Consider the following 24,613-nt stretch of genomic DNA (forward strand, 5'->3'; position numbering starts at 1 on the left):
TCAACCACCGTCTAAATCAGTGGCTAAAGGGCAGTGAAACGCTTCTGCCAGCAGCAGATTAAATTTAAATTTAAAAATTACAAATAGGAGAACCTTAAATAGGGGGCAGTAAATGAATCTGCCAGCAATGCCATGATTAGCAGCTGTTACTTCACTCTAACTCCACCATAAGATTAGACTGTCGTATATGTATGATAAAGATTGGTTAAAGGGAATTTTTTTTCATTTTTTCTACTTGTGATTCATTGTGGAAGGGAAAAAAAAAATTACGTAGACATAATTTACCCACTCCATCCCTCTTCCACACAGTGGAAAGATGAGCTAACTAATATCCCATCCAGCACATACTCTGTCTTGAAGAAACACAGGAGCAAGAACTCAAGGGTCAGATATCACTCAGGACTTCAGTCCAAACTGTCTGCTGCCAATTTTTTTCCTTCATACTAGTAAAGGGTAATTCTAAAGTATTTTCATTTTCAGCAGGACGACCTGATCCTGACAATCATGCCAGATAATTTATAAAAAATGTCTTGAGGAACCACAGCATTCACTACTGGTGGGCAAAGCACAGATTTAACAAACCTATCACAGGTTTCATCTCACTATTACCACAGTTACAGTATGTGAAATTCCAACTGAATATAAGGAAAGGAAAACAAAGCCCAGTGAAAGTGGTTACATGTAGAAACAGGGGCCCAGAGAGGCTGGGAAATCTCTATCTTTGGGGACTTACAAAACTTGACTGACAAGGTGCTGAGTAACCTGATTTAATCATGAAGCTATTTCTGCTTTGATCATGACTAAAAGATCTCCAGATATCCCTTTGACCTGTGTTATTCCATGACACAATACTGATGACCAGCATCTAGGAACGAGACAGAGCACACAACTAGACTAACTCTAAAGATATAATGGAAAGATATTTTCAAACTGTAGGAAAAGAAGATTGGGTTAGGAGGTTCATTCAAGCCTGAAACAAAGCCCTGCATGCTAAAACTTTTCTCCGAGTATTTAATTTTTGCTTTGCATGGTGTCAAGAACTCTGCAAGTCATTTTGTCAAGGAATTCCCCTCTTCCCAAAGTACTAACCCAGCTTTTTGTCATAGTGTTTGCCACAGCATACTCCTTTGCAGCTCCAGGGTCCATGTACTCTCCAGAGCAATGCTGTTACACACGCAAAACAGAACAGGGAGTGGCTCCCTTTAAGTAGAGCTCCACTGTATCTTTCAGAAGATTTAAAGGAAAGAGTTATTACCACTGTGACAGCTCAGTGGCAAGGTGAACAGTCTGGATTCCAGATGATTACCTGATCTAGCTGTTTTTGGACCATACTTTGCTGCTCAGTAACATGTTTAAGCTGCTCTGCATCTTCCTCTGGGAACTCCCGGCCGGCTTTCTTGGCTGTGCGCTGTTTGGCTGAGAGGGCCTTTTTGGATTTTCTGTGGGCTCCAATTTGCTCCTCCAGGTACTTCTGTTGCATTTGAAGAAGTTGTTGTGTATCTTGCAGCCATTCCTCATACTGCTTTCTTTGTGAATCGTCTGGAGAGAAGGGAAATGAAGTGTGATATGATCTCATCCTGGAGATGAGGAGATGAGCTCTCATCCTACTTTTTAGAGCTCAAGTTTAACCATCGCCACCCCCCCTCCTGCCATTTTAAGAGACTAGCGATCAAATTCAGACAAATTTGACAGAGAATTTGGTATTTCAATACTAAACTCTTGGAGTGACCTGAGTAAAGGACACAGATCCAAATAACTGCATTTGTGAGAGAAAACGGTTTTAACACAGTCCATATCGGGAGGTATCAGCTAGCTGTTGAGGCAGCAAACATGCACTTGCCCGTGAGCAAATGTAGCTTTGGGAACAGCTAGAGAACCCAGTGATTCCCTGTTCTGCAACAGAAGAGGGGACATGGAAGATCTCTGGAAGTACTCAAGTATAAAGAGATTAAGGAGCAAGGACATAAACTTACAGGAAACACAGCCTGATTAATTCTGGTGTTTGCAGAAAACTGTTGTACACACAGAATTTATTTTTATGACCGCTTCTAAGAAAAATATTAAAATGATGAACACCATCGAATATTCATGAAGTGAAAGAAAGATACTGTCTTTGTAAAAATCACTTTGTCAGTGGCAGCCTTCAGCACAGGGCCTTCAGCACCAGTGCCATTTACTCCCCCCAAAATAAATGCCTCTCATTTAGGCTGTAATAGAGACATTGCTCTTCTTACAAATGACAAATGCTCATCTGCCACGGGCAGTCCATTGCTCTCTAATGTTTTTCTGGAGGCAAAACAACCATGTCTGATAACACTCGATCTGCACTAAGCACAGAAAGCAAGAGAGAACATGGGCAATGGTGTTATTTGTCTCCTGATCACATTTTCAGTGAGCTGGGACACCAGGAACACAGCACAGACCTTCCTTGTAAAGATCCTTGTTTAACAGGGATACCACACAGCAGCATGATTTCAATATAACCACATCCTCTTGTGCTCCACTCTGCCACCTTCTACTTTAGCAGTCACTGTATCAGTGACTGCTTTGACTCTGAACAGCTCAACTAAACCCACTCAGGGTGAGCTATGGCCTCGAGGTGCTTTCAGGGAAAAATTCTGCAGAACTGATCCCATAAACTGAGGGGACAATTGAGAGTAACATGAGCAACGTGAAAGTACTGAAATATTAATGAGTTCCAGGTAAGGGTAACTACTACTGAACTGAGAAACAGATTTACTCAAGTGCTCAGAACCCACCACCACCAACCAGAGTAGTGCTGTGCTGAGTGCCATGTGATAATCTTGCCAAAGCTCCTTATTGCACACTCAGTGCTGCTACTCCAGCTTCTGGAAAATGTGAATGTGTTTACTTCTGTTTCTTATTCATATATATCAAGTGAGGTATTTGTAGTTATAGAAAAACTTTTTTACACATGGTCTTTCTATTCCAACATATGCTCAGTTTTAATTTCTGCTAATAAATCTTTCTTATCACAGAGACTAGGATTCACAATTGATCTAGGGCAGCCAGAAATATGGAATGCAAAAAGCTAGTGTTTATTTCTGCTTTCAACAACTGTGCTTCACAGCCAAGCCTGCCTAACCAATGCCTGGAAAACTTTTTCTGGTATTTGTTCCAATGACCATGATGCTGCACAAAACTTTCTGCTTCTGAAATAAAAAATCCCATCGATACAGACAGTTGTTCTCACTGAGCTCAGAATACTGCAACACAACCAAAGACCAGGTTTCTGCTATAGCAGTCTGCCAGTTAATAGATTACTGCTCTCACACAAATCCAAATAATGTCAATTTTCTGTTTCCCTCTTTCCGTATGGTGTTTTGTTGATGACAGCTTCTAGGAAAAGTATTAACAGCATTTACTATGCACTCCCCTTCATTATCTGGCATCATAATGATGAAATGACTCAATTTTAAAAGGATGATTTTTTTGAGAGACAGGATCCATTTATGGATAGTTCATTTTACAGAAAACAGAACTGTAAAATGAAAAAAACCCCATACAATAAATTATTAATTATTTACTTACTGACAAAACCAGGACCAAAACTGGGAGGATTAGGTCTAGCAATCTGAGGTGTTAAACTTCCATCCTAAAAATTTCAGTAAAACAGACAAGGATATTAAATCACAGTTCAATTAAAATACCCAAAACCTAGTTATCATTATTGAACAGTTTTTTTCCAAGCCCATATCAAGTTGCATTACCTGTGTAATTGCCTGTTGCATATGATTTTGGCCTTCACTGGTCTGAGCTCCTGGCACTGGCTGACCCATAAAGGGAAACCTATTGATAAACAGAAAGTGAAATTACAATCTTGAAAACCGGCATTTTAGGAGAGGGACAACCTTCTGTATTATGGCCAACTTAAACAAAGAACCCAAATATTTTTTAGACATTGGCTTGAACTTCTCTACCAAACCTTTTCAACGTCTGGAGATACAGACAACATTTTGCCTTTGGTTGAAATTACAGCATTTTACATTATTCAGAGAGATGACGTAAATATGACCTACTGGGCTAGAGCAGTGGAAACACACACAAATCTGTATTTGTATTTTAGTATTTTATAATTTAAAGAAAATCAGTTGAATGTACTTAGCTTTCATTGTCACCAGCACAGTCAACTGGAGCTGGGTAAATGTCCACCTTGGGTAAGCCATGTATTATCATGGGGCACTGGACAGAAAAAACCTGTTTGAATGGCCACACAAAAAGAACAGGCACAGGTCTGCCCTGGCCCATGGACTCCCCAAGTACCCTAAGGACAGTCCCAGTGCAGCCTGCACAGTTCATAGCTCCTTTTGTCCTCAGAAGGGATTTAAGGAGAGGATGGAACTTCCACTCCTTGGGCTAAATCTTAATTATACCCAGCATTAAATGATTTGCTTCAACATGAGGTTCCACTGTTACATTGTCACCCCCAGTTTTCTAGCACAAGGTGTGGGAGATGTGTCATTACCTAACTAGGAAGTGGGAAAACAAGAAATAGCATCAACAGTGAAGCCATGCTGGCCATGTTGACCTATGACATTACAACTGGAACACAAGTCCGATGCATTTGAATAACTCTTATAGTTCCTATTGCCACACTTGCTTTATTCCTAGGAGATAATCCTGTGTTAGCATAAAATGCAAACTACATGACAGAGAGCATTTTTTTTCATTTCCTGCACACAGTTTCCCCAAACTCTGTCATTTCCTTTTATATTTTGTAGTCCTAAAGACTGGTATCAAATGTTGCCTACCTGTTCATGACCATTGGTGGCATCCCCATATTACTCTGTGCCATGACTTTGTTGATCCCCTTAAGAGCCACCATTTTTGCTTTCATTATGGGATCTGTAATCGCATCAAAATCTGTAAGAGAAAAACAGCAGCAGTGAATCATACAGCTGAAACATTACAAGTTATTAAATGGAAATCACTTGTTTACACTTAGTTCATATGTAAATCTTCAGTAAAACATTAATTGCATTCCTATTTCACATTAATTGTCTTCTCCGCTTTGATATTCCACATTAATAAGCACTTTCATGTACCCTCTAAGAGAAGTTAGTCCAGCAACAGCTGTCCTTGTTTTCAGCCACAACACAAAAACCAAAGCAAGTCAGTCTGAGAAGTGCTCTAGACCAAATCTGGCCTGTGACCCAACAGATTAATAAATTCTATTTATAGGTTTAAGACTCAGGAAAAAGTCTTTTTGTGATCACAACTGGCAACTGGCACACCATCACTACTGCACAATGAGAATGGCCTTGATGGTCAATGTAGCTTATGCAATTCTCAAAATTTAGTGCTTCATTAACAATTAAATGATGGTGATGGGTCTTGATTTGAATGCTCAGACTGCTGGGTTATATTAAACAAGCAACCACAGTTCTTCTTAAAATTCTTTTAGTACAAGCATAATTATTTGTGATGTTTCTAGGCCTTGCCTAGACTGTGCATTAGTAATAGCTTTTGATAATCCCTTTTCTTGTGACACACCAAATACTGCAAAAGAAGTCATAAAACAACCATAAACGCAGAATTGATAGATCAAGTATCAGAAGGTCAGCTAGTGCACCTCATTGCCTAATTCTGTTTACAAAGGAAATATTTGCTCCGTATCTCATGAGAGCCTAAAGTATAAAGAGAGTATGTGACACAGCTGATGTCACAAACATTATCAGTAAAGCAGAGTTACCCTGATCCTGGTAATGACAACAGGAGCCTTGCCAGAGTTCAAAATTCCACCTACATGCTCAATTTTCATACTCCCTTTGTACCTAATATGGAGGTTGATTTTTATTATGCCACCTTCAAGCTCTACATATTTACCTGCGTCTTGCAGTGCTGTGGATTATTTAACTGTTTATTGCTGCATTTTTAAAACAACTGGAACACAGAGAAACACGACACCCACATACCAATATTGGGGAAAAATGGCTCCGAACGCTGGCGAATCATGGCTTGCATCTGTCTCTGCTGCTGCTGCTCCTGCCTCTCCTGATCCAGGAGGTCCTGCAGAAGAAGAGGCTGTTCCTCTAGCAGAAGTGGCCTCTCTCGGTTCTGTTGCTGAGCTAATGGCTGAGGGAGCATCATCTGTTGGGGACCAGAGATGCCACTGGGACCAGGACGGTTTGGTACAGCCACAGTTTGATTAGATGTCTGTCCCGTCCCAAAGTTATGATTAGATGACTGACCCTGAATAAATCCTGGATTTGGTGACCCATGAGAAAAATTATGGTTCATTCGTGGAACCATGGGCAGATTTGAATTTAAAGTGTTTTCCAAGATCTGTCCAGCAGGTGTCATGAGTGTTTGTGGAATACCTGATCCATGGTTCATTTGTGTGGGTGGCAGAGATTGAGATGGAGATCCCAGAGCTCTTGCTTCAGCATTGTCTGAGCTCTCACTAGACAGCAAACTTGAAAGGACTGGGGTGGACCCAGAAATACTGCAGGAACTTACTGCTCCTTGAACAGGCAGTGGAGCAGCTCCCTGAGCATCTGGACTAGGCACAGTTGTATCTTGACTAGGAACAGCAGGAGTTTTGTCAGGGAATTCTGGGTTAGCAGGTTGTGCAGGAGCCTTTTCTCCATCCTTTAACTCCACTTCAGCAGCCTGTTGGGTACTTGTGGACTCAGTACTTCCATCACCTTTTTCATTTTCATTCTTCTTTTCCTCCTGAGTGTTTGGGGAAAGTACTTCTGTTTTAATTTCATTTTCTGTAGCTGATTTCTTTGGTGGAGACTGGGTCTCAGCAGGGGCAACAGTTTTTTCACCTTGTTCTTTCTGTTTGGGTTCTTCTGCCTTGCCCTGGATATCTAGTTTGTCATCAATGGGGACACTAAGGTCTAGTTCTTCATTAAACATTCCTTTCTTATCCCCCACATCAAGGTCTGGATCTGTGTATGCAATTAAATCAAATTCCCCCGATCTCAGAAGATCATCGAGGTGAGGATCATTGGTTTCCAAATTATCTAGAGTGTCCAGTTCATCTCCTTTCCCATCCTCTGTGTCCAAGTTCAGATTTTCCAAATCCTCATCATCTAAATCCTTGACTTCAACACCATCAAGGTCTTTCACATCCAAATCTTTTACAGCAGGATCATCAGGATCAAGCTTTTCTTCTAGACCATCACTTGGCTGGTTGGGAATCTGCAAGTTTGCAGATTCATCACTTGGTGCAGATGCAGACAAAGACGGTCCTGGGAATGCATCAGCAACTGGCTGACCCAGAGAACGCATTACAAGTGCAGGTGGGTTCTCAGGATTGATTTGATCCTGCTGGGACTGGGACATGTGCTCCAAACCTCCAGACATCTGCAACTGGTTTGGTATTCCTTGAGAATTGTGCCTCAGCGGTTCTGCCTGTCTTGGGCCTGGGAAATCCTGCCTGGGCAGGAACCCGGGGTGCCGCTGGTGCTGAGCTGCTGCCTCCATCACACTGGCAGCAGTAGGATTGAAGGGCAGCCTGGGCCTCCCATCAGGAGCTCTGTGACGCAGCTCGATGAACGCCTGGCCCAGGATGTTATGCTGCTGGACTGGAATTCCCTGCGGGGGAAAGTGCTGCGAGATCCCAGAGGTGTTATTGATCTGTGGATTGTTCACTGGCCGGGGCATATCAATAGACAGGGATCTCCTCAGCTGGGGGGGAACTCCAGGGCGCTGCATTGGCTGCTGAGGACCAAGGAAACGTTCCTGACCCGAGGGTGGACCATGGCCACCTCCTGGAAACCCATATCTAAAATAAAGCATGAAAGGCTAAATCATCATTTTTCTCAGTCTCACATGACTAAATAACTATTCACCAAAATGCTTTACATGATGCATTCATCAAGATATTTAAATAAATGTTTTGACTGAGTATGCTTACATTTAAATGAGCTTTATGACTACAATAAAATAATTGCTTTAATTATGTTTAATAAACAACCTGTTTTCAATTTCAATAATAATAATGGATAGAAAACTGACAGTCAGAAATAACCTAGTAATTAAAATACATGTTAATGCAATTCAGAGTAAAAAAACTCCAGTGTGTGGATTTAGAAATTACTAAAATAAATCCAGATACTGAAAAAATTAATTTCTGAGATAACAATGTATGTTGATACTGGTATTCATTTTACACTGCAGAATTCATTGTAAAAATGGCACAGATAGAACCCTGTGTTTGATTACATACACATTAGAAATGAATTTATTCATTATTAAGACATCAAATATAAAGTCTGATCTTTTACTTTTTTTTTAGAAATGCCCCAAAGCCTTGGACAACAAGATGTTTCAGGTCAACCAAGTTCGACTACTTCTGCAGTTTCTCCATTTGTATTTCTGAATAATTCCCAACAAAAGAGTGTAAAACACACATTCTAATGTTACAGGAAAACCCACTACATGTATGGAGTTCAGGAAGGTTACCAGCTCCTGTAGGTGATTTTTCATCCTGTCCAAAAAGCCCCCTTTATCTAACTGTCCCTGTAATACCCTGGGTTTAAGAGATCCAAGAGCTTACCTCAGACCATGAGGTCTCATCCCCATGGTGTTCATATCTCCTGGAAACTGGGGCCTGTTGAACTGCCCATCCCCAGGGAATGGCCCACGCTGGTCCTTTGGGTACATGGAGAACCTTGGCCCACCTGGAGGGACCACAGAGGACCTGATATTCCCAGGATAGGGAGGAGGAGGGCGGTTAAAAATTTGATTTAAGTTGTCTTGCTGCCAATGCTGAAGAGGGGCTGCATGGGGAGGAGCTGCTGTGTCCTGCAAGGCCTTTTCCTGGCGAACTGCGTTCTTCTTCTGCTGCTGCTGCTGTAGAATAATCTCACGTAGTTTCTGGCGCTGTTTAGAAGAAAATCATTATGCTTGACACTGCAATTGACATTTTTGAAGTGTTACACTCTGCTAGGTTAAGCCTTTTGGAGGAAAGAAATCCTTCAGTTGTTACAGAAAAATATTATAAACAACCATAATCACCTCAGAAATGAGAAGGGGGGTCAAATGGTGAAAGGTGCTGGTAACACAACCTAACATCCAGACCTCTTGTTAAAGTGTATGGTGTGATCCCATTCTACCAATTAACATGGCAGCAACTCTCTTTCCCTTCTTCTATTCCAGTAATGCAGGCCCTTTCACCACAGGAGAAGTGCATTCTGAGGGACAAAGGTGACCAGAGGTCTTCTGAAGAAAATTCAGCAAGAGGTTTATGCCACAGCTGCAGAGTTTACTCTAACCCTGTATGATAAATACCACCAATTTTCCATTAAGTTCACTTCCCATCCCTCCTTCCAAACAAAAGATTGAGCAGCTGTCCACAAGCTGAACGTAATTCTACCTCTCAGCAAGAGCTGTTTGCCAAACATTCACAGACAGAAACCTGGAGTGAATGTGCCTCAAGAAGAGCACTGACCAAGGGAAGGATTCAGCTCAAAACACCGGCCAACTGCAAAATCAGACGTGTGGTCTGAGATCTTTGCCTGTACTCCCTTCTCCAGCCAGTGAACAAGTCACTGACATCAGCTCCACACCTCATTTGTTACAGAATAGAACTAACTGTCCTTTTAAAATGTTTTCTTCCCCTCAGACTGTAGCTAAAAGCACTATTACAGACCAACCATCTACATCTTCCGTGGCTTCAAATATAGACTTTTGCTTCTTTTCTTGGATCTTGTCCAAATTCCTTAAAAATTACTGATGTTTCTATATTCTGTATATTGTGGTTCTATCCAAGAGGACCATACTAACATACTAAGTAAATTAAGGTAATTATCTTACATGTGGTTATGTTTAATGGCAAGAAACTTCAAGTATTAACAAGAATGGGGGAAATTCTTCTACTTATAAAATTTTAATACAATCAGAATTGAACATTATTCTCACCTGTCTTAACTTCTCAGTATCTCCTTGAGACATATTCATGGTATTCTGTGTATCTGTTACTCCCGTGGTGGGTGCTGGGCCAGGAACTTGGGAAACTTTGGGAAACTGTTGTCCTTGAGAAGTCATCGGAGAATTTCCGGATGCACTGAAGGTGCCCTCAGATCCAGGCCGTGGCTGTTCGGCAGCATCGTGGACCAGCTGACCAGTTCCAAAAGATTCTGGCTGAGGTCTTGGAGTCATTGGTGGTTGATCATATGGGTCACGTGCTGGAGTAGCTGCACCATGGCTAAATGAATCTGTTATTGCAGGTCCTGCAGACCTGGCAGTTTGAGAACATGGATCTGACGGCCTGACAAAAGTGCCCTGCAACCTGCTCTGTGGTGTCTGCAGGAAAGGATCTCTATTTGGTATTAGTCCCGGCCTTGTCATGGCAGGTCTGTTAAAACTCTCAGGAATCCCTGGCCTTGGGGTTGCTGGCTGCTGAGAGTAAGGATCACTGAGAACTGGCCGTGGTGTTCCAGGAGGTTGGGCATATGGATCAGAATGTCTCTGATTTGCTGAGGACTGAGCAAACAGATCTGCAGGCTGAGCAGGTCTTGGTGTAGGTGGCTGCTGCATATATGGATCCACTGTGCTGGGACGAGGAGTTCCTGGGGGCTGGGCATAAGGATCAGCAACTGGCAGAGGAGTACCTGGAGGCTGGGAGTAAGGGTCCTGAGAAGCTGGCCTTGAAATGGGCCCAGACTGAGGGAAAGAATCACCCTGCTGCCGCACTATCCGCGGCGGATGGGCAAAAGGCTCCTTTATTGCGGGGTGGGGAGTGAGGGGAGGCTGGCTGTAGGGATCATTGGCCTGGTTATGGGAAAAGTTATCCACCGGCCTCGGTGTCAGAGGGGGCCTTTCATAGGGATCAACAGCAACGCGCCGTGGCGTGGCTGGCATGGATGAGTAAGGATCTTGTGGGGACTGAGGAGGGCGCAGAGGAGTTTTGAAAGGTCCAGGGCTCCCATCAACAGGAGCAGGAGTCGGAGTTAATGGAGGCCGTGCATAAGCGTCAGCAGAGGTTACTCTCTGTCTCTGAAACGTGTCAGTCCTAGGAGCTGGCTTAGTAAATGGATCACTGCTTCCAGCAGCTAAAGGTACCTTCCCTGACTGCTCCATAACTATGGGTGACCGTGGGACCCCCAATGGTTTGGAGAATTGCTCTGATGGCATGACAGGCCTGGGTGTGTCTGGTGGCTTTGCATAGGGATCGCTGCTACCTGGAGATGAAGAACATGAGTCCCTGACTGGCGAAGGCCTGCTTCCCGACGGCTCCCGAGATATGGATGACTGTGCTGCACAGGAATCTAATGGGGCAATGGTGTTCCTCCTAACAAAGTTCTGGTTAATGGGTGCTGGTCTGGGTGTTCCCACCATTTTAGCATATGGATCCATTGGAGAAGGAGGCCTTGTGTTTGTGGAACCTGGAGAAAACATCTGTTGTGATGATGTCTGAGGAGTCTGAGACTGAGACAGTGAATCGTGTACTGGGATTCGGGTGGGAGTGGGAGGTGGGGCTTGCGGCTTTAGGAACACATCATCTGAGGACGCTGATGTAGGCGTAGCAGGGAGCTGCTGCTTTGTGAACAGATCCTTATGGAATGTCTGTTGTGCAGGAGACATATTTCCATTGCCAGTCTGCGGCGTTAAGGGGCTCTGGATCCCACTGCTGGGTGTGTCTGAGCCAGACTGGTTCAGGAGCTGCTGTGAACTGAACTGCTGCTGCTGCTGTTGCTGCTGCTGTTGCTGCTGCTCATTTTTCACTTGTTCCAGCTTCTGTGTGGCTTCTATTTTGGCCTGCTGCTTACTTTTTTGCCGCATTTGCTGTTTTAAAATTATGAGGAAAAACGTTACACTTCTTCTAAGTTTAGGGTATACAAAATCTTTCCAATGACTGAATCTATAATTAAAACTTTAGGACACATCCAACATCAATTACAAACAAATGCAGATTTTAAATGCAATGGGAGCAGAGAGTCCAGCCATTTGTAAAGTTCAATTACCTTGGTAAATGCATCTTGCTTGCCTGGGAATAAGAATTTCCCAGGTTGCCTAAAGAGCATCACTGCTTTCCAACCTTATACTCTGGAGACAAAGGTTACTGACATGCAGCACTGGCGCAGGCTCTGAGAGACACTCAGCCCCATGGGAGGCAGCAGTCTGCAGGACAAGGTTACTGCAATACAGGATATGTAATAAAAACCTATTGCACTAGCCAGCCATGCAGAGAAAGAACAACCTGTTTCTATAATGCATGGGATTTAAGAGTCAAAATCTAAAGAAAAGTTTTTTTTACAAGCAGCTTGTCTTCTGTTAACATCTATTTTCTTCCCAAGCAGAATGGCTGACTTTATACTCTTCTACAAAGAAAGATTCAAATTGATTTTATTACATCAGATTCCAACAACACAATAAAAAGAAGGAAGAAAATAACAAAACGCCCTAAGTGCTACACACCTGTCTGAATTTCCATTCCTGCTCATGTTCCGATTCCCTCTGTTTTAATGGATCTTTAAAGAGGTCGGAGTCGATGCGTGAGCTGGAATCGATGCTATCCTGTTGCTGCTGCCTTTTCATGGAGTCATTTGACATCTGTACTTTATTGATGCGCAAAGCAGTTCTATTATCTCTGGCTTTTTGCTGGAAAATAGAAAAAATGCAGTTAGCCTTATTTTCTTCTACTGAGTGTGCACACTGCACACTATTATTCCTACAAAATCTATCACCAAATTATTTGTACAGCCTGTTTTAATCACACACATCCTTGTGGAAATGACATTATGCATCTCAAAAATAATTCCAAACAGAAAATACTTCACCTCTATAGAAATTCTGTGTTTAACATATATAGAAGGAACTAAGAGGTTACTAGCAATTACTAAATTAGTAAACCTATTAGCAAAGCTTTTCTATACAGGAGAGTGTCTGTTCTAGGCACTGTGCTGTGCCAAGAAATCATTAATCCCACCAGTTTACCTTTCAAATCACATATTGGTGTGGTCTACAATGTGAAGACTGAGCACAGCAGATGATGTTTGGATCAATAAAGGCCCCTAATGTGGAGAACATCAACGACAAGAAAAATACAGTCTAGTCCATTAAATGACCTCTAAAGATCTGAGTCTGCTAACAGTATAAACATAGGACATGGGCTTATGGATCAGGAAAAACTGTACAGAGACACAGCAATTCCTCTTCAATGAGGCATTTTACAGCCATAGTGACACTTTAAAGTATCTAATGGAAGTTTGAAAGAGCCTGTTTTACCACCAATCTAGGATGTGATTTCTTTTCTGAACCAAACCCCCACATCCTCTTTTTCACAAATTTATTTGCAGCTGTCAAGTAGGAGTTGACTAGAGGAAAAGGCTTTAATACTTCCCCCCCCAGCAATGAAAGAGTGACATGGATGAGAGCACCCATGTCACAGCAGCAGAAAAATCACTGTCATTTTTCCCTGTAAGTGATAGGACTGTGCATGCTAAGTAAAAAGCCTACAGTAAAAATTTACTAACACTCCTCTGAATTTCATTTCAGCCTTCACTCAACCCATCAGAGTGCAAGTCCCTCAGGAGAGGCACCACAGCAGCTTCTTGTGTGCACAGTGCCAGGAACTCCAGCAGGAGCTGCATGGCAGGAGCACAAGAACTGTTCTGAGATGAATTAACCACATCTTGCTTTAATAATAATTACATTATTATGATTAGTATCAGTGTAAAAACTGGTGTGCAGGAGCCTGCACTCTCCTCCTGAACATATGGGAAATAATTTTTGCTGCTGACTTTTGGATACCCATCACAAGGATAGGACCGCATTTTTTAAGAACAATGAAAAATAAAGCCATCAGTAGTAGAAATAATTGTGAAGTGGTAAATGCCACCCATTTAAATGGGTACTATCTTATAAATAACTACAAAGAAGGAATCACCAAGATTAACTATGGCACAGGCAAGATGACATAAAGGTCCAAAGGTGCTAAAATTGCAACGCTGAATAAAAAGGAGAATAACGACGATGCCTCAGTGATACAAAGAAGAAACGAGAGAATTATTCTTTCAAGTGGAAAGGGTTTCAGGAAGATCAAGAACTCCACTTCTCACACTTAGTTTGGGATATGATTTATACTCTGAAAAGTTGTCAGAGATAAGGGGAATTTTTAAATTTGGACAGCAGGAGATGAGGGCAGTACTACTAAACTCTGAGTCATCAACACGCAGAGGAATCAAGTTCGATTACTGATGGGACTATTTGAAAAAAAGGGCAGGTAGGGGAAGGCTAAGAGACCAAAAACTGCAAAATCCACAGAGAGCTGCAAAGTGAGAGTGATTATCCAATTGCTGCTATGAAGAAACAAAGACAAGAACCAGGAGAGAATGGAGATGTGCCAGGAAGTTAAAGAAAAGAACATCTGCCAACAATGGTAGGGAAGGTCCAAAAGAATCAATAATATAGGTTCTGAGATTTGGATGTACACAGGCTTCGACAGAGACGTCCACAAAGCATAAGGGTCACCCCATTTGAATGGCAGAAGTTCTGCAGGATGGAATCAATGACCATGTAACTCCACACAGCTGCTACAAATATTTGTGTTCACTTGACTCAGATGTGAAGAAGGTGATTTATTTTGGAGAGAGAAATGGAGTCTTCCATGCTCCCCACAAAATGCAAGGTATCACAAGAGTTTCCATCACCAAGCAATACAAGAGAGTAAGCAGAGAAGGGAAACACTAAAGCAGGAACACAAGGAGTAGAAGTAAACAAGGAAAGCAGGGATGTGAGCACTGACACCTCTGCAATTGTTAGTTCAATGGCTGAAAGACTTCAGCAACTCTAATGGGGAAAAAAAGGAGTCCAGTGAGAGGGGATGATGAAAGGGAGAGGAACCTCACTATCAGTTGTTATTATCCTTCTGAATAAACTGGTGAGATTCTGTGTAGAAAGAGACAGAGCCAGGAACTCTTGAGACATGAATCAAATGCAGCTGAGAGGCAGTGGAAGCCACAGATGTCCTCATCATCAGCTGATGTGTTTAGATTGCACAGTACTAATTAAGTTTATTCCAAGAATGACAAACAAAGAACACAGGTAGAAGTATTCAGATTCAGAGGTCAAATTACAAAGGTATTCTTGGAGTAAGGGAGCTTCCACTAAATCTAGAACTTGTGTTATTAAAAACAAACAAAACAAAACAACATACTCTTATAAATGAAATATATGTTTGCTGGAAGTATGCAAATGCAGGTGGGAATTTTTCTTACCACATAGGGAGCCCTCTCCTGAGAGCTTGCTTTCCTCCATAGTTTAGCAATCTGCTTCACTCTTGTAGCCCAGTCTGCAACCAAAAAATGTGTCAACACACAAGACTATGATTAGTCTATTTTAGATACTTCAAATCAAGATACACCAATTACTGCAAAATTACCAACGTGATTTAGTAAATCACTCACCTGGAAATTCTTCCTTCAGGTTAGGGAAGTTGATATTTGTATAGAGAACAGGTGCTACCGTTGCCGTTTCACCCAGAGCTTCTTCTTTCTCCCACTTCAGGGTGCTTCTTTGAGCATTGGACATGGTATCGCCTTCACCTTCCAAGGGTGGAGCAGCTGGTGCCCATGAGCTGTTGGGATCACTCACCATTGGATTGAATGCTGGATTCTTATCCCTGACAGAGGAGAAAAGGGGGTTGTTTTATAGATTGTATCAAAAAACCAAAACAAACCCTCAATTAGCAGTACTTATTCTGTTTGCTGTATCAGTAGTGAACATGCTGCAAGAATATACAAGGTTTTGAGGTGGCTTTCAATAACTAATAATATCACAGTATTAGTAACCAACAACACTGTCCAGGTGTTTTTGTTACTCGTACTTTATTTTAATGCTAAATACAATAAACATCTTTTATTCCCTATCTGGACTTACCTGGCATCACTGTATGGCTGCTGAGTAATAGGAGAGAAGGTGCCCAACCCACCTCCAGCAGCCAGGGCCGTGTGAGGGAGATGAGGGTTGGGGCCAATCAGACCATTCATGAGGGGCACTCTTGGAAATGCATTCTCCCCTGGAAATAAGAAGTTTAAATTACTGTTTTAAAGGGTGACTGCTTCTGCAGAGGTGGAACCTTTCACTGAGAAAACAGTGTCTACTCCAATGAAAAACTAATTGCTTCAAAATTTTACAGTGCTGACTTTACATTTTTGGGAAAGATTTTACATCAGTTTTAAATAATTCCCTATAAGCTTAAATGATTCTTTTCTACTGTATCACATCCCTACATGTTTTTTTTTTTCTCGTCTAAAAATAAAACTTTTTTCAAAAATGGATTTCCAAAACCTTTGCAGCAGCCCATGCCACACTACTGCACTTTATCTTGAGGTTAATACACTTAAAAGCTAATGGTCTTCATATTTGTTACACCCAGATCCAAGAAGCAAGCCATGGAGAAGGTGGCTTTCAGTCCATGCAGGATTATCATTAGCCACCTGAATTAAACATCTCCTCTTCTGAGACTCCTGAGCATTGTACCAAAGTAAGCCTCATTATCTACTAACTCCCTAATTTGTAGCCAATGAAACAGATAGCTCTACTCAAATGAGCATTAGCATTTTCTAATTAAATGTCCAGTCTAGCAGTACGAAGGCAGAAAATGTTATTTATTTGATTACAGTATTACAAATGTGGCACAGGCGGATTCATTCCAGCAGATGGTATTTGCAGATGTTACTACACAGAATTAACTCTGGCCTTTAGATCCCATCACTTAAGTGGATTGTAACTGTTGCCCCAGTATTTCCTTAAAAGCACAGAAGTACCTCAGGAATCAGATGCAGCTGCAGGATGACAGTGTATCGTTCTCCCATTTTAGGAGACTGTTCCTGATCTGAAGGTTATATAAGCTATGCAGCAACTACAGTTGTAAGCAACACAAAATTTAAGAGAATGTACTTTATTATAGCTGCTAAACACAGTAACTGTGAAGACCTGGCAAACAAACAGGATGGAGAGTCAGGCCTCTGGTTTGCACTGTGTGATCACATCTTGATGAGAAGAGAGCAATAATTTTATTTCAAATTGCCGAAACTTGATGCAAGCTGCCCCATTACTGAAGGATTTATCTCACAGAAACATGTGGATCATTCCACTATAATAGAACCACATTGTAAATCTAAAACTTTGTCATCATGGCAGTTCCCACAGGGAGGAGCTGAACAATCTTACAGAGCTCAAATACTGGAGTTATCTCCAAGTACTCAAGTAACTGGGAAACAGACACTGGTATCTATATTACCTTTTGCTTTAAATCAACCCATTAGTTACTTTAAACACTGTCCTTTCTAAGAGTTTTTTAAGTCTTTCATTTTTATGAAAATTGATCCAACTAGGAAACAAATCACTTTTCTTCTTACGGTTAATTCACTGGTCAAATCAATTTGCATAGTACTTCTTGTAGTACCACTATAAAGGAATGGGCACTCTTTACATGAGCTCAGGGAAAACCCACTAGAGGTGATGTCTGATGAGAAAAGGAGCACATTCAATTATACTCACACATACTGCTTAAAAAAATAGCTCTACTGATAACAAAAATAAATAAAATCAATCTGTCCCTTGCCTTCAATATAAGAACAAGAATGTGCTCTATCAAGTCATGATAATTTTAGTAGTAATGAAGAAGAATAAAGTACAATTTCCAAGATAAATTTTAAATTAAGTTAACCTCCTCTCTATTAGGACTAGCTAATATATTAAACTGCATTCTTACAGAAATTAAGACTCAGTAAATCAGTGTTACACAGACTCTTGCCTTACCCTTGAGGAGTTACTCAAAAGTAATTAAAGAGTGAAGTCAGGAGAGAACACATGCTTTATCACAGACTAATTTTCAAACCATCAAAGTGTCAGCTAAAATAAAAGCATCGATATGTCAGAAGAATCTCAAATAACTGTCCTTTCTATTAGCAATATTTACATGCATGTTAATCACATACTCCCTTGAAAACAGGTTTAGAATAGTATTTCACAAATTAACAATGGCAGATTCCACAATTTTCACAGCATAAGGTGTGTCCTACTTCCACATCAGCATCTAAAAGGTGCACAACTCTCCTGGCTGCTCACGAAAGCACCAGAGGAACATACCTTGGCTGTGCAAAGACATGAGCTGTGGTGGGGGAGGAGGCTGTGGTAGAGGAGCTGGCTGTGTGGCTGCTGGACTCAACACAGCTGTGAACAAATCTTCAACATCCTTTCCTCCCAGCTCTGAAAAAAAACCTCTGCATGAGTTGCTGGCATTGCTTGTGAACTGTGTTCCATAAAAGACAAGGAGAATCAGAACACGTACCTGGGATTTTGTACAGTTTGCCAAGAATAGCACCTGGACAAAGTAAAGGCAACAAAGGTTAAGGAATCATCAGAGGAAGCAATAAAAATAATTGTGCAACCAAGTCCAAACAGGTCTATTACAATATAGAGATGTGACATTTGTGGGGAAGAAGAAAGAAAAGATCATTTCTATTGAAGTTCTCTAGAAGGCCAAAATTAAGGACAAAAAAATTACCATCTGTGACCATTTTGTCTAGTTCTGGACTGAGGATTCCATCCAACTGCTCTTCACTCAGTGGCCGTGAGCTCTGGTTGACGTTCGGCTGAGGCAGAGAAGAAGGATCATCAGAGATGGGGCCAATATCCAATCCAGCTGGAGGAAGAAAGAACAGTAAGTTAGACATAAATAGCAAACTTTATTAGTATTGAAAAAAGAGCATAAACCCTGTTTTGTTTCCCTAGAACTGAGCTGTCAACTAAACCAGGAGTTTCTATTATTTGAAAGGCAAGGCAAAACAAAACATTGGTTAGAAAATGTAGGAAAACTTTCCCACTCTTTACCTCCAGTTTATTGTATTGTTTGAGGAATGTTAATTGAATATAATGCAACGGGAAGAATGGGAAGTAAGACTACTGAGTTCAGGTTCAGCATGGTTTTGAATGTATAGGTTTCAGTATACAGTTCCACTTTAACAGTTTTTCACACTTTGAAAAGAATCACACCAGTACTAAACATGGTTCATCCTCATGTACCTTAAGGTTCACTTCAAATGTTCTTCACTTGAGATATTACAAAAAATATCTACTGAAATGCTGTGCAGCCAATATAAAAAAGCTATAGAAGTTTCTATTTCAGAAACAAATCCTGACTATTATGGGTTACATCAAAGGGATTTGTTGGCACTAAGAAAACATAACTCACTACATAAATTTCCTAACATCCCTTACAAGTCAATAAATCTCTCAAATGAGAAAAATCTGGGAAAAAAGAACTATATCCCTCAGCATTTAAAAAATATTTCTGTAATAGATACCAAAACTCCCTGAATTTAAAAATAATGAAATATGCCATTCTACTTATTCTCAACCTTTTATATAGAGTGATGAACCATTATCCAGTGAAAACAAAAGGATTGATGCTGACTGCTTTAATCATGCTTTAGTATACTCACATTGGTAAAAATGCTGTTCATTTACATAATATACCACTATGATAAAAACTACATACTACTACAGGAAGTAATATTTACAGTGGCAGCAAGAAAATGCATGGGTTTGTATCATGGAACACAAAAAACTAAGGAAGGTTTTCAAAAGCTGTAAGCAAAACTCGATGCAGGACTCTTAAAGGCAGAGTGCAGAGTTTAGAGGTTGTGTTAGACTCAAACACCACAGAGTGGAAAATGAAACATGAATCAGTGACACAGCAAAGGAGAAGTAGTTTCTACACATGCAGTTCTTTCAGCTAAAACCACTAGGAAAGAGGGCTACTGCTAACCATGGATCATCCATTGTTTAGATTCTTACCAAATGGGGAGGGTGAGTTCTCAACCTGGAAAGTGCATAAATCAAGACCTACAGGACCCAAACCAGATAAAATGGATGATTACAACACGAAAACAAAAAAAAGTAAAGAAAAAGCTGCATGCTGAAAAAAGCTACGCAGGTATGAGAGACAACGGCAGCTACATTTTATCCTCTCTTAAGCAGCAAAGCAAAGAGCCAAGTAAAAAACAAAATGCTGACAAGGTTGGGCATTTTTATGGTAGAATAAACCAAAATCGTTCCAAACCAAGGTATTCTTAAGATATGAAAACTGTATCTGAAACGACCTAGAGCATGACCTACAGATACAGTACAACAAATATTTCTATAATAAAGAGGAAAAAAAAAGGAAACAATTACTGGAGAGACTCTATGGACATACACACCTGAATGATCTGCAGACTTTACCAAATCATCAGAAAGTATTCCAAGAATATCATCGTCAGTATTTAAGACCTCAGAAAGATCAGCTAAAGGATCGTCGGTGCTGCCTGTAGAAGATGCAATAAATAAAATCAACATTTCTACATCACTCTGGTGATGCTCTTGAACTGCAAACCCAAACACAGATGTACCAGGCTCTAAGGGCCTCCTAGAGTGGGTTAAGCTGCAAGTGTTCCTAGGGTCAGAGACTCTGCTGACCAGCATCCCCTCCCTGCCAGGACTGAGCCATCTGCACATGCTTACGTTGTTAGTGGTTTTAGAAGTGATAATGCAATCACATCATGTGAAACAAACACTGGATGATTTCAGGGGAAAAATAATCTCAAGATCTACTCTGAACCTGCAGCCTCTACGACACAAAGGCCCATGAATGTATAAGTCAACAAATGGTTTTTATATAGGCCACAGCCCACTGTGTCCTACACATCTAAAAAAAGTGGTTTTTAAAAAAAAAAGGTAAGTCAGTTGCTTCTTTTACCACCACTCTCCTTCTTAATACAGAAGTGACTACTTACTACACCCTGATAGGGAAGTGAAATCTAAGCGTAAAAAGCAAGAGCCAATAAATGGAAATTGCAGATGATATTTTTAAGATCAGAAGAAAACCTGAAGGCGTGAGAATGGCCAGAGGTAGAAATGTCATGTTTTTTTGCCATCTAGGAAAAACTGGCCTGGTCTAGCAATAAATTCTTTAATATTAAATAATAAATTCTGGATACTATTATCTTCTTGACCTCCAATTCATTAGAGAGGAATTATTCCAAATGGCCCATCTGGTTTTATTAACTAGTTGTTTTGGACTATTACAGATGTGCAACATTTGCAAAAAATGTTTGACAAACAAATAAAAGCTGAGAAAAATATTTTTCAGTAAAACTGCAGACTATCATGACTACATGAGCAAACACTGCCAGACCAATGAAATATGATGAGATGGCAAATATAAATTAAACAGAAAAAAGGAATTAATACAAATCATAAAATATACAACATGGAAAACAAACACATGGCCAGGTTGAAGAAGACCAGAAAGCCAAAGAACACACACATCTCACACATATACAGATATATTTCCCATTGTTTCAAGCCAACTACCCCAGGAGAATACACAGCTTAATTCAGACCCTGGTGCCAAGGATTTACTTCCATCATGAGGCTACTTCCCAAGCTGCTAAGTTTAACAATGAATTACAAGCTCCTTCTGCTGATTTTCAGAGACAAACCTTTTCCCTTCTTCCATTACCAAGTCAAAATGAAAATTACTTTTCTTCACTTGACTATTTTTATTCTTCACTTTTACTTTTGTAATGCAGACAAGGTGAAACCCCTCTAATTAAATCAGGTTTTATATTTGCCACTCAACCAGATGGATTAATATGCCAATGCAGACCAGTCCATTTAAACGTATGTACAAAATACAGCTCCTGTTGATACCAGCAAAACTATCTAAAAGTGCCTCAAAACCACACCACTTTGCAGGCACAGTTATTTTGTGTACCTGACAAAAAGTACTGTTAAATGTAAGGCTCTCAACAGAACGTAGTTGTTGGGGTTTGGTGGGTTGTTTTTTGGGGGATTTTAAAGTTTGTTTTGGGTTTTTCAGATACTTGTTTCCCTTCTGGCAACTTGGTCTAATTATGCAAGTAACACCAGGCACCACAAGGTGATGTAATTACTTGAGCAAGGTGAAAGATTGATTTTAGCCCTTCACTTTCCTGAATTCCTGCTTGAGGGCAGGTAAGTATCAGGGAGAAAAAAGCCCACGAAGGAAGCACTGGGACTGTATTAGCAGCCTTTAATTCTTCTCTAGTATTTTATGTTACTGGCGCTTTCCTCCACAGCCCTTGTGCTCAGGAACAGTCTCTAAAACGTCAGCTTCTAATTTGAACATAAATATATTGTGTAAGTAGCTGGGAAGAGCTCAGGTGAAAAGATGTAACATTTAAAGATGAAACGTTTACCACCTGTAGCTACAAACTGGCCATGAATAAATTCAGGCTTCAAATTAGAGGGTCTCTAACTATGAAGGCAATCAGATTCCACAGTGGCCTTCAGATGAGATACTCTGGACAAACCATCCTGCTTTCAAAATGGAGTTTGTTAAGACTATAAAAAAAGACTTGAGTGCTGGTGATAGAAGAGGGATGGAGTCTATAACCCATAAAATTCATGGAAGACATCTAATCTAAAGCAAGTTTTTACTTTTTTTCTTCTATTTTTTCCTTATTTTAATTCTATGTGTATTAAATATTATCTTGGAAACAACGGAATCACTTGAGCCAGCTGCTTCAGATCACAATCAATAGCTGGTTGACATCTGCTGCCAAACAAATAGCTCAATACTGCTCATTAATTTGACTCTTTTCAGAATGGAGATGAAAGCCAAGACAAAGCAAAAAGGAAAATAATTTGCTTATAATGCTGGATCTCTAAGAGTACAGTTCTAATGCTATCTTGTGATCCTGATCCCTCAAATGCAGTTACTTTTGTTTATTTATGAAATTCTAAAATCATAAAAATGCTTCTCCCAAGGCTGCAGCCATCCCAAGATGTTTAATCACACAGTAACATTTCTGGCTATAAAATGTCCCAGCAGCACCTGAATCAGTTGCAGAGACTCAGAAAACTCCTCTTTTTTTGTCTAGGAACAATTTCTTCAGCACTCTCTGGAGACCCCACTTGAACAGATGACTTTTGCAGCACTTCCAGTAAAAAATACAATGAATTTAGGCTATTTCAAACTAAAGGAAAGGTCACATTGCCAGAGCCTTCACAGAACACACCTCATCAAGTGGCCTCTTTTTCATCAGGGACACACAGGTCAGGAAACTCAAGAGAGAGGCAGACAGTCCTCAGAATGCAAGAGATCCAAATCAACAGCTTCAACTTCACCCATGAACAGACAGGGAGACTCATGAGCAAAACTCTGCACTGTGCTCCAGCACTTGGAAGTGATTTTAAGGGTTGCTGCCATTCATAAGAGAGTGCACAGAGTGCCAGGTGTTATAAAAACACAGGAAAGGTGACTTTTCTTACTGAAAATAAAACCAGCAACTGGACAAAAATCAGGGCTGGGAAGCTAAAGCTCACTTCAGTCACATTCTCTAGAAATTAATAGTAAAAACACGATTCCCAAACCCCTCTTCTGTCCAGCTCTGCCAATCCTCATCACTACCGCAATTTTAGCTAGTGAAAGGTTCAGCTACTCTTAACCAAGGTGTGAGAACAAATACATCACAGAACATGACCCTGAAATGCATTGTCAGCTCAGGAGCAGCCTGAACACTTTGCTGCCCTCCCCAGCAGTGCTACAGACCTGCTGGAAAGCAGAGCATAGTCACTTCTTTGGATGCTTGAGAGCTCTCTTGAAGATATACAAACATATCTAACCCTTAATCCTGGGATTACACAAGTGGAGTTTACAAGAGAAAAATATTTTCTTTGTGGAAAAGACCTGTGCAATTAAGGAAGGACTCTCATGGGAGTCAGAAATCCTTGTGGGAAGTAGTACTGTAGGAAAACAGCACAGTTGGTGACAACCAAGTCCTGCAGGCCCCCAGTGCAGGGAACAAACAATTCATGCTGTTCCTGCTCCACAGCCAGGTCTGTATGGGAGTGATGAAAACATCACAGGTGCCCTGGGACACTGCTCTCATCTGCAGCTCCTCTGTAACTCCAGCCAGAGGGGAGCTCAGCAATCAGCCAGTGAACCAGGGCTCCTCACACGGGGGGATGCTATTGTGGACATAACTGTGTCCCACAAAGTCAGAGGCAAAGAGTTAAGAATTGCACTGGAACTGATCAATACTGGCAGATGACTTCACCCACTGGTGCTCTAAGTACAACAAACAGCTTCCATCTGGACACAATTTTGGCTGGAAGTCTGAACAGTTGCAAGACAATTGTGGAGAACATTCCTATGGCCAGAAAGCACAGTCCTTCGAGTGTCTCACATGTCAAATGGGGAAGATAGTAGGTTATCCACTAAAGCCATTGCTAGTGATTTATTTATTAATAGCCACCTCTTTATTACTTATTTCTGAATAAAAAGAAAAAGAAATTACAAAGTTTTACAACTCTGCTTTTTTATGAAAAACTTTCAAACTTTGGAAAAACAGAACATTAAATTAACATCAACTTCATGAATTTCTGAAGCCCTGTACTATCATAGCACATGAACACATTAGTGACTTCAATCTTGCAGTTGGATAGGTCAGCAAAGACCTCTGAAGTTGAATTTCTCTAGCTTCAAAAGAAAGCCACAGTGGAAAAATGTCATAGTGAGTTTATCTTCTTGTAATGCTGGAACTAAAGAAATACAGACCATGAAACACTCCTCTCCAGCAGCTTCCCCTTCAGGGGAACTTTT

The 24,613-nt window shown here is 40.8% G+C and overlaps 1 protein-coding gene across 12 annotated transcripts in view; it reads right to left on the bottom strand.

Moving 5' to 3' along the window:
- Positions 1–24,613, bottom strand: part of KMT2C (lysine methyltransferase 2C) — a 195,768-nt gene that overhangs the window by 20,716 nt on the left and 150,439 nt on the right. For 10 of the 12 annotated variants that reach the window (XM_069006367.1, XM_069006372.1, XM_069006373.1 and 7 more), the window contains 16 exons: positions 20,187–20,291; positions 19,783–19,830; positions 18,491–18,628; positions 18,275–18,307; positions 18,073–18,192; positions 15,856–15,994; positions 15,384–15,598; positions 15,195–15,268; positions 12,394–12,576; positions 9,895–11,760; positions 8,531–8,856; positions 5,937–7,756; positions 4,773–4,884; positions 3,732–3,810; positions 3,553–3,616; positions 1,307–1,539 (listed from right to left, as the gene is read on the bottom strand). In XM_069006367.1, coding sequence (XP_068862468.1) covers positions 1,307–1,539; positions 3,553–3,616; positions 3,732–3,810; positions 4,773–4,884; positions 5,937–7,756; positions 8,531–8,856; positions 9,895–11,760; positions 12,394–12,576; positions 15,195–15,268; positions 15,384–15,598; positions 15,856–15,994; positions 18,073–18,192; positions 18,275–18,307; positions 18,491–18,628; positions 19,783–19,830; positions 20,187–20,291 — 5,555 coding nt within the window. The remainder of the gene's footprint in view (positions 1–1,306; positions 1,540–3,552; positions 3,617–3,731; positions 3,811–4,772; positions 4,885–5,936; positions 7,757–8,530; positions 8,857–9,894; positions 11,761–12,393; positions 12,577–15,194; positions 15,269–15,383; positions 15,599–15,855; positions 15,995–18,072; positions 18,193–18,274; positions 18,308–18,490; positions 18,629–19,782; positions 19,831–20,186; positions 20,292–24,613) is intronic. The other 2 variants (XM_069006379.1, XM_069006370.1) reach the window with 1 other exon arrangement.

Source organism: Aphelocoma coerulescens, chromosome 2 (genome assembly GCF_041296385.1).
Source record: "Aphelocoma coerulescens isolate FSJ_1873_10779 chromosome 2, UR_Acoe_1.0, whole genome shotgun sequence".
Lineage (NCBI taxonomy): Eukaryota > Metazoa > Chordata > Aves > Passeriformes > Corvidae > Aphelocoma > Aphelocoma coerulescens.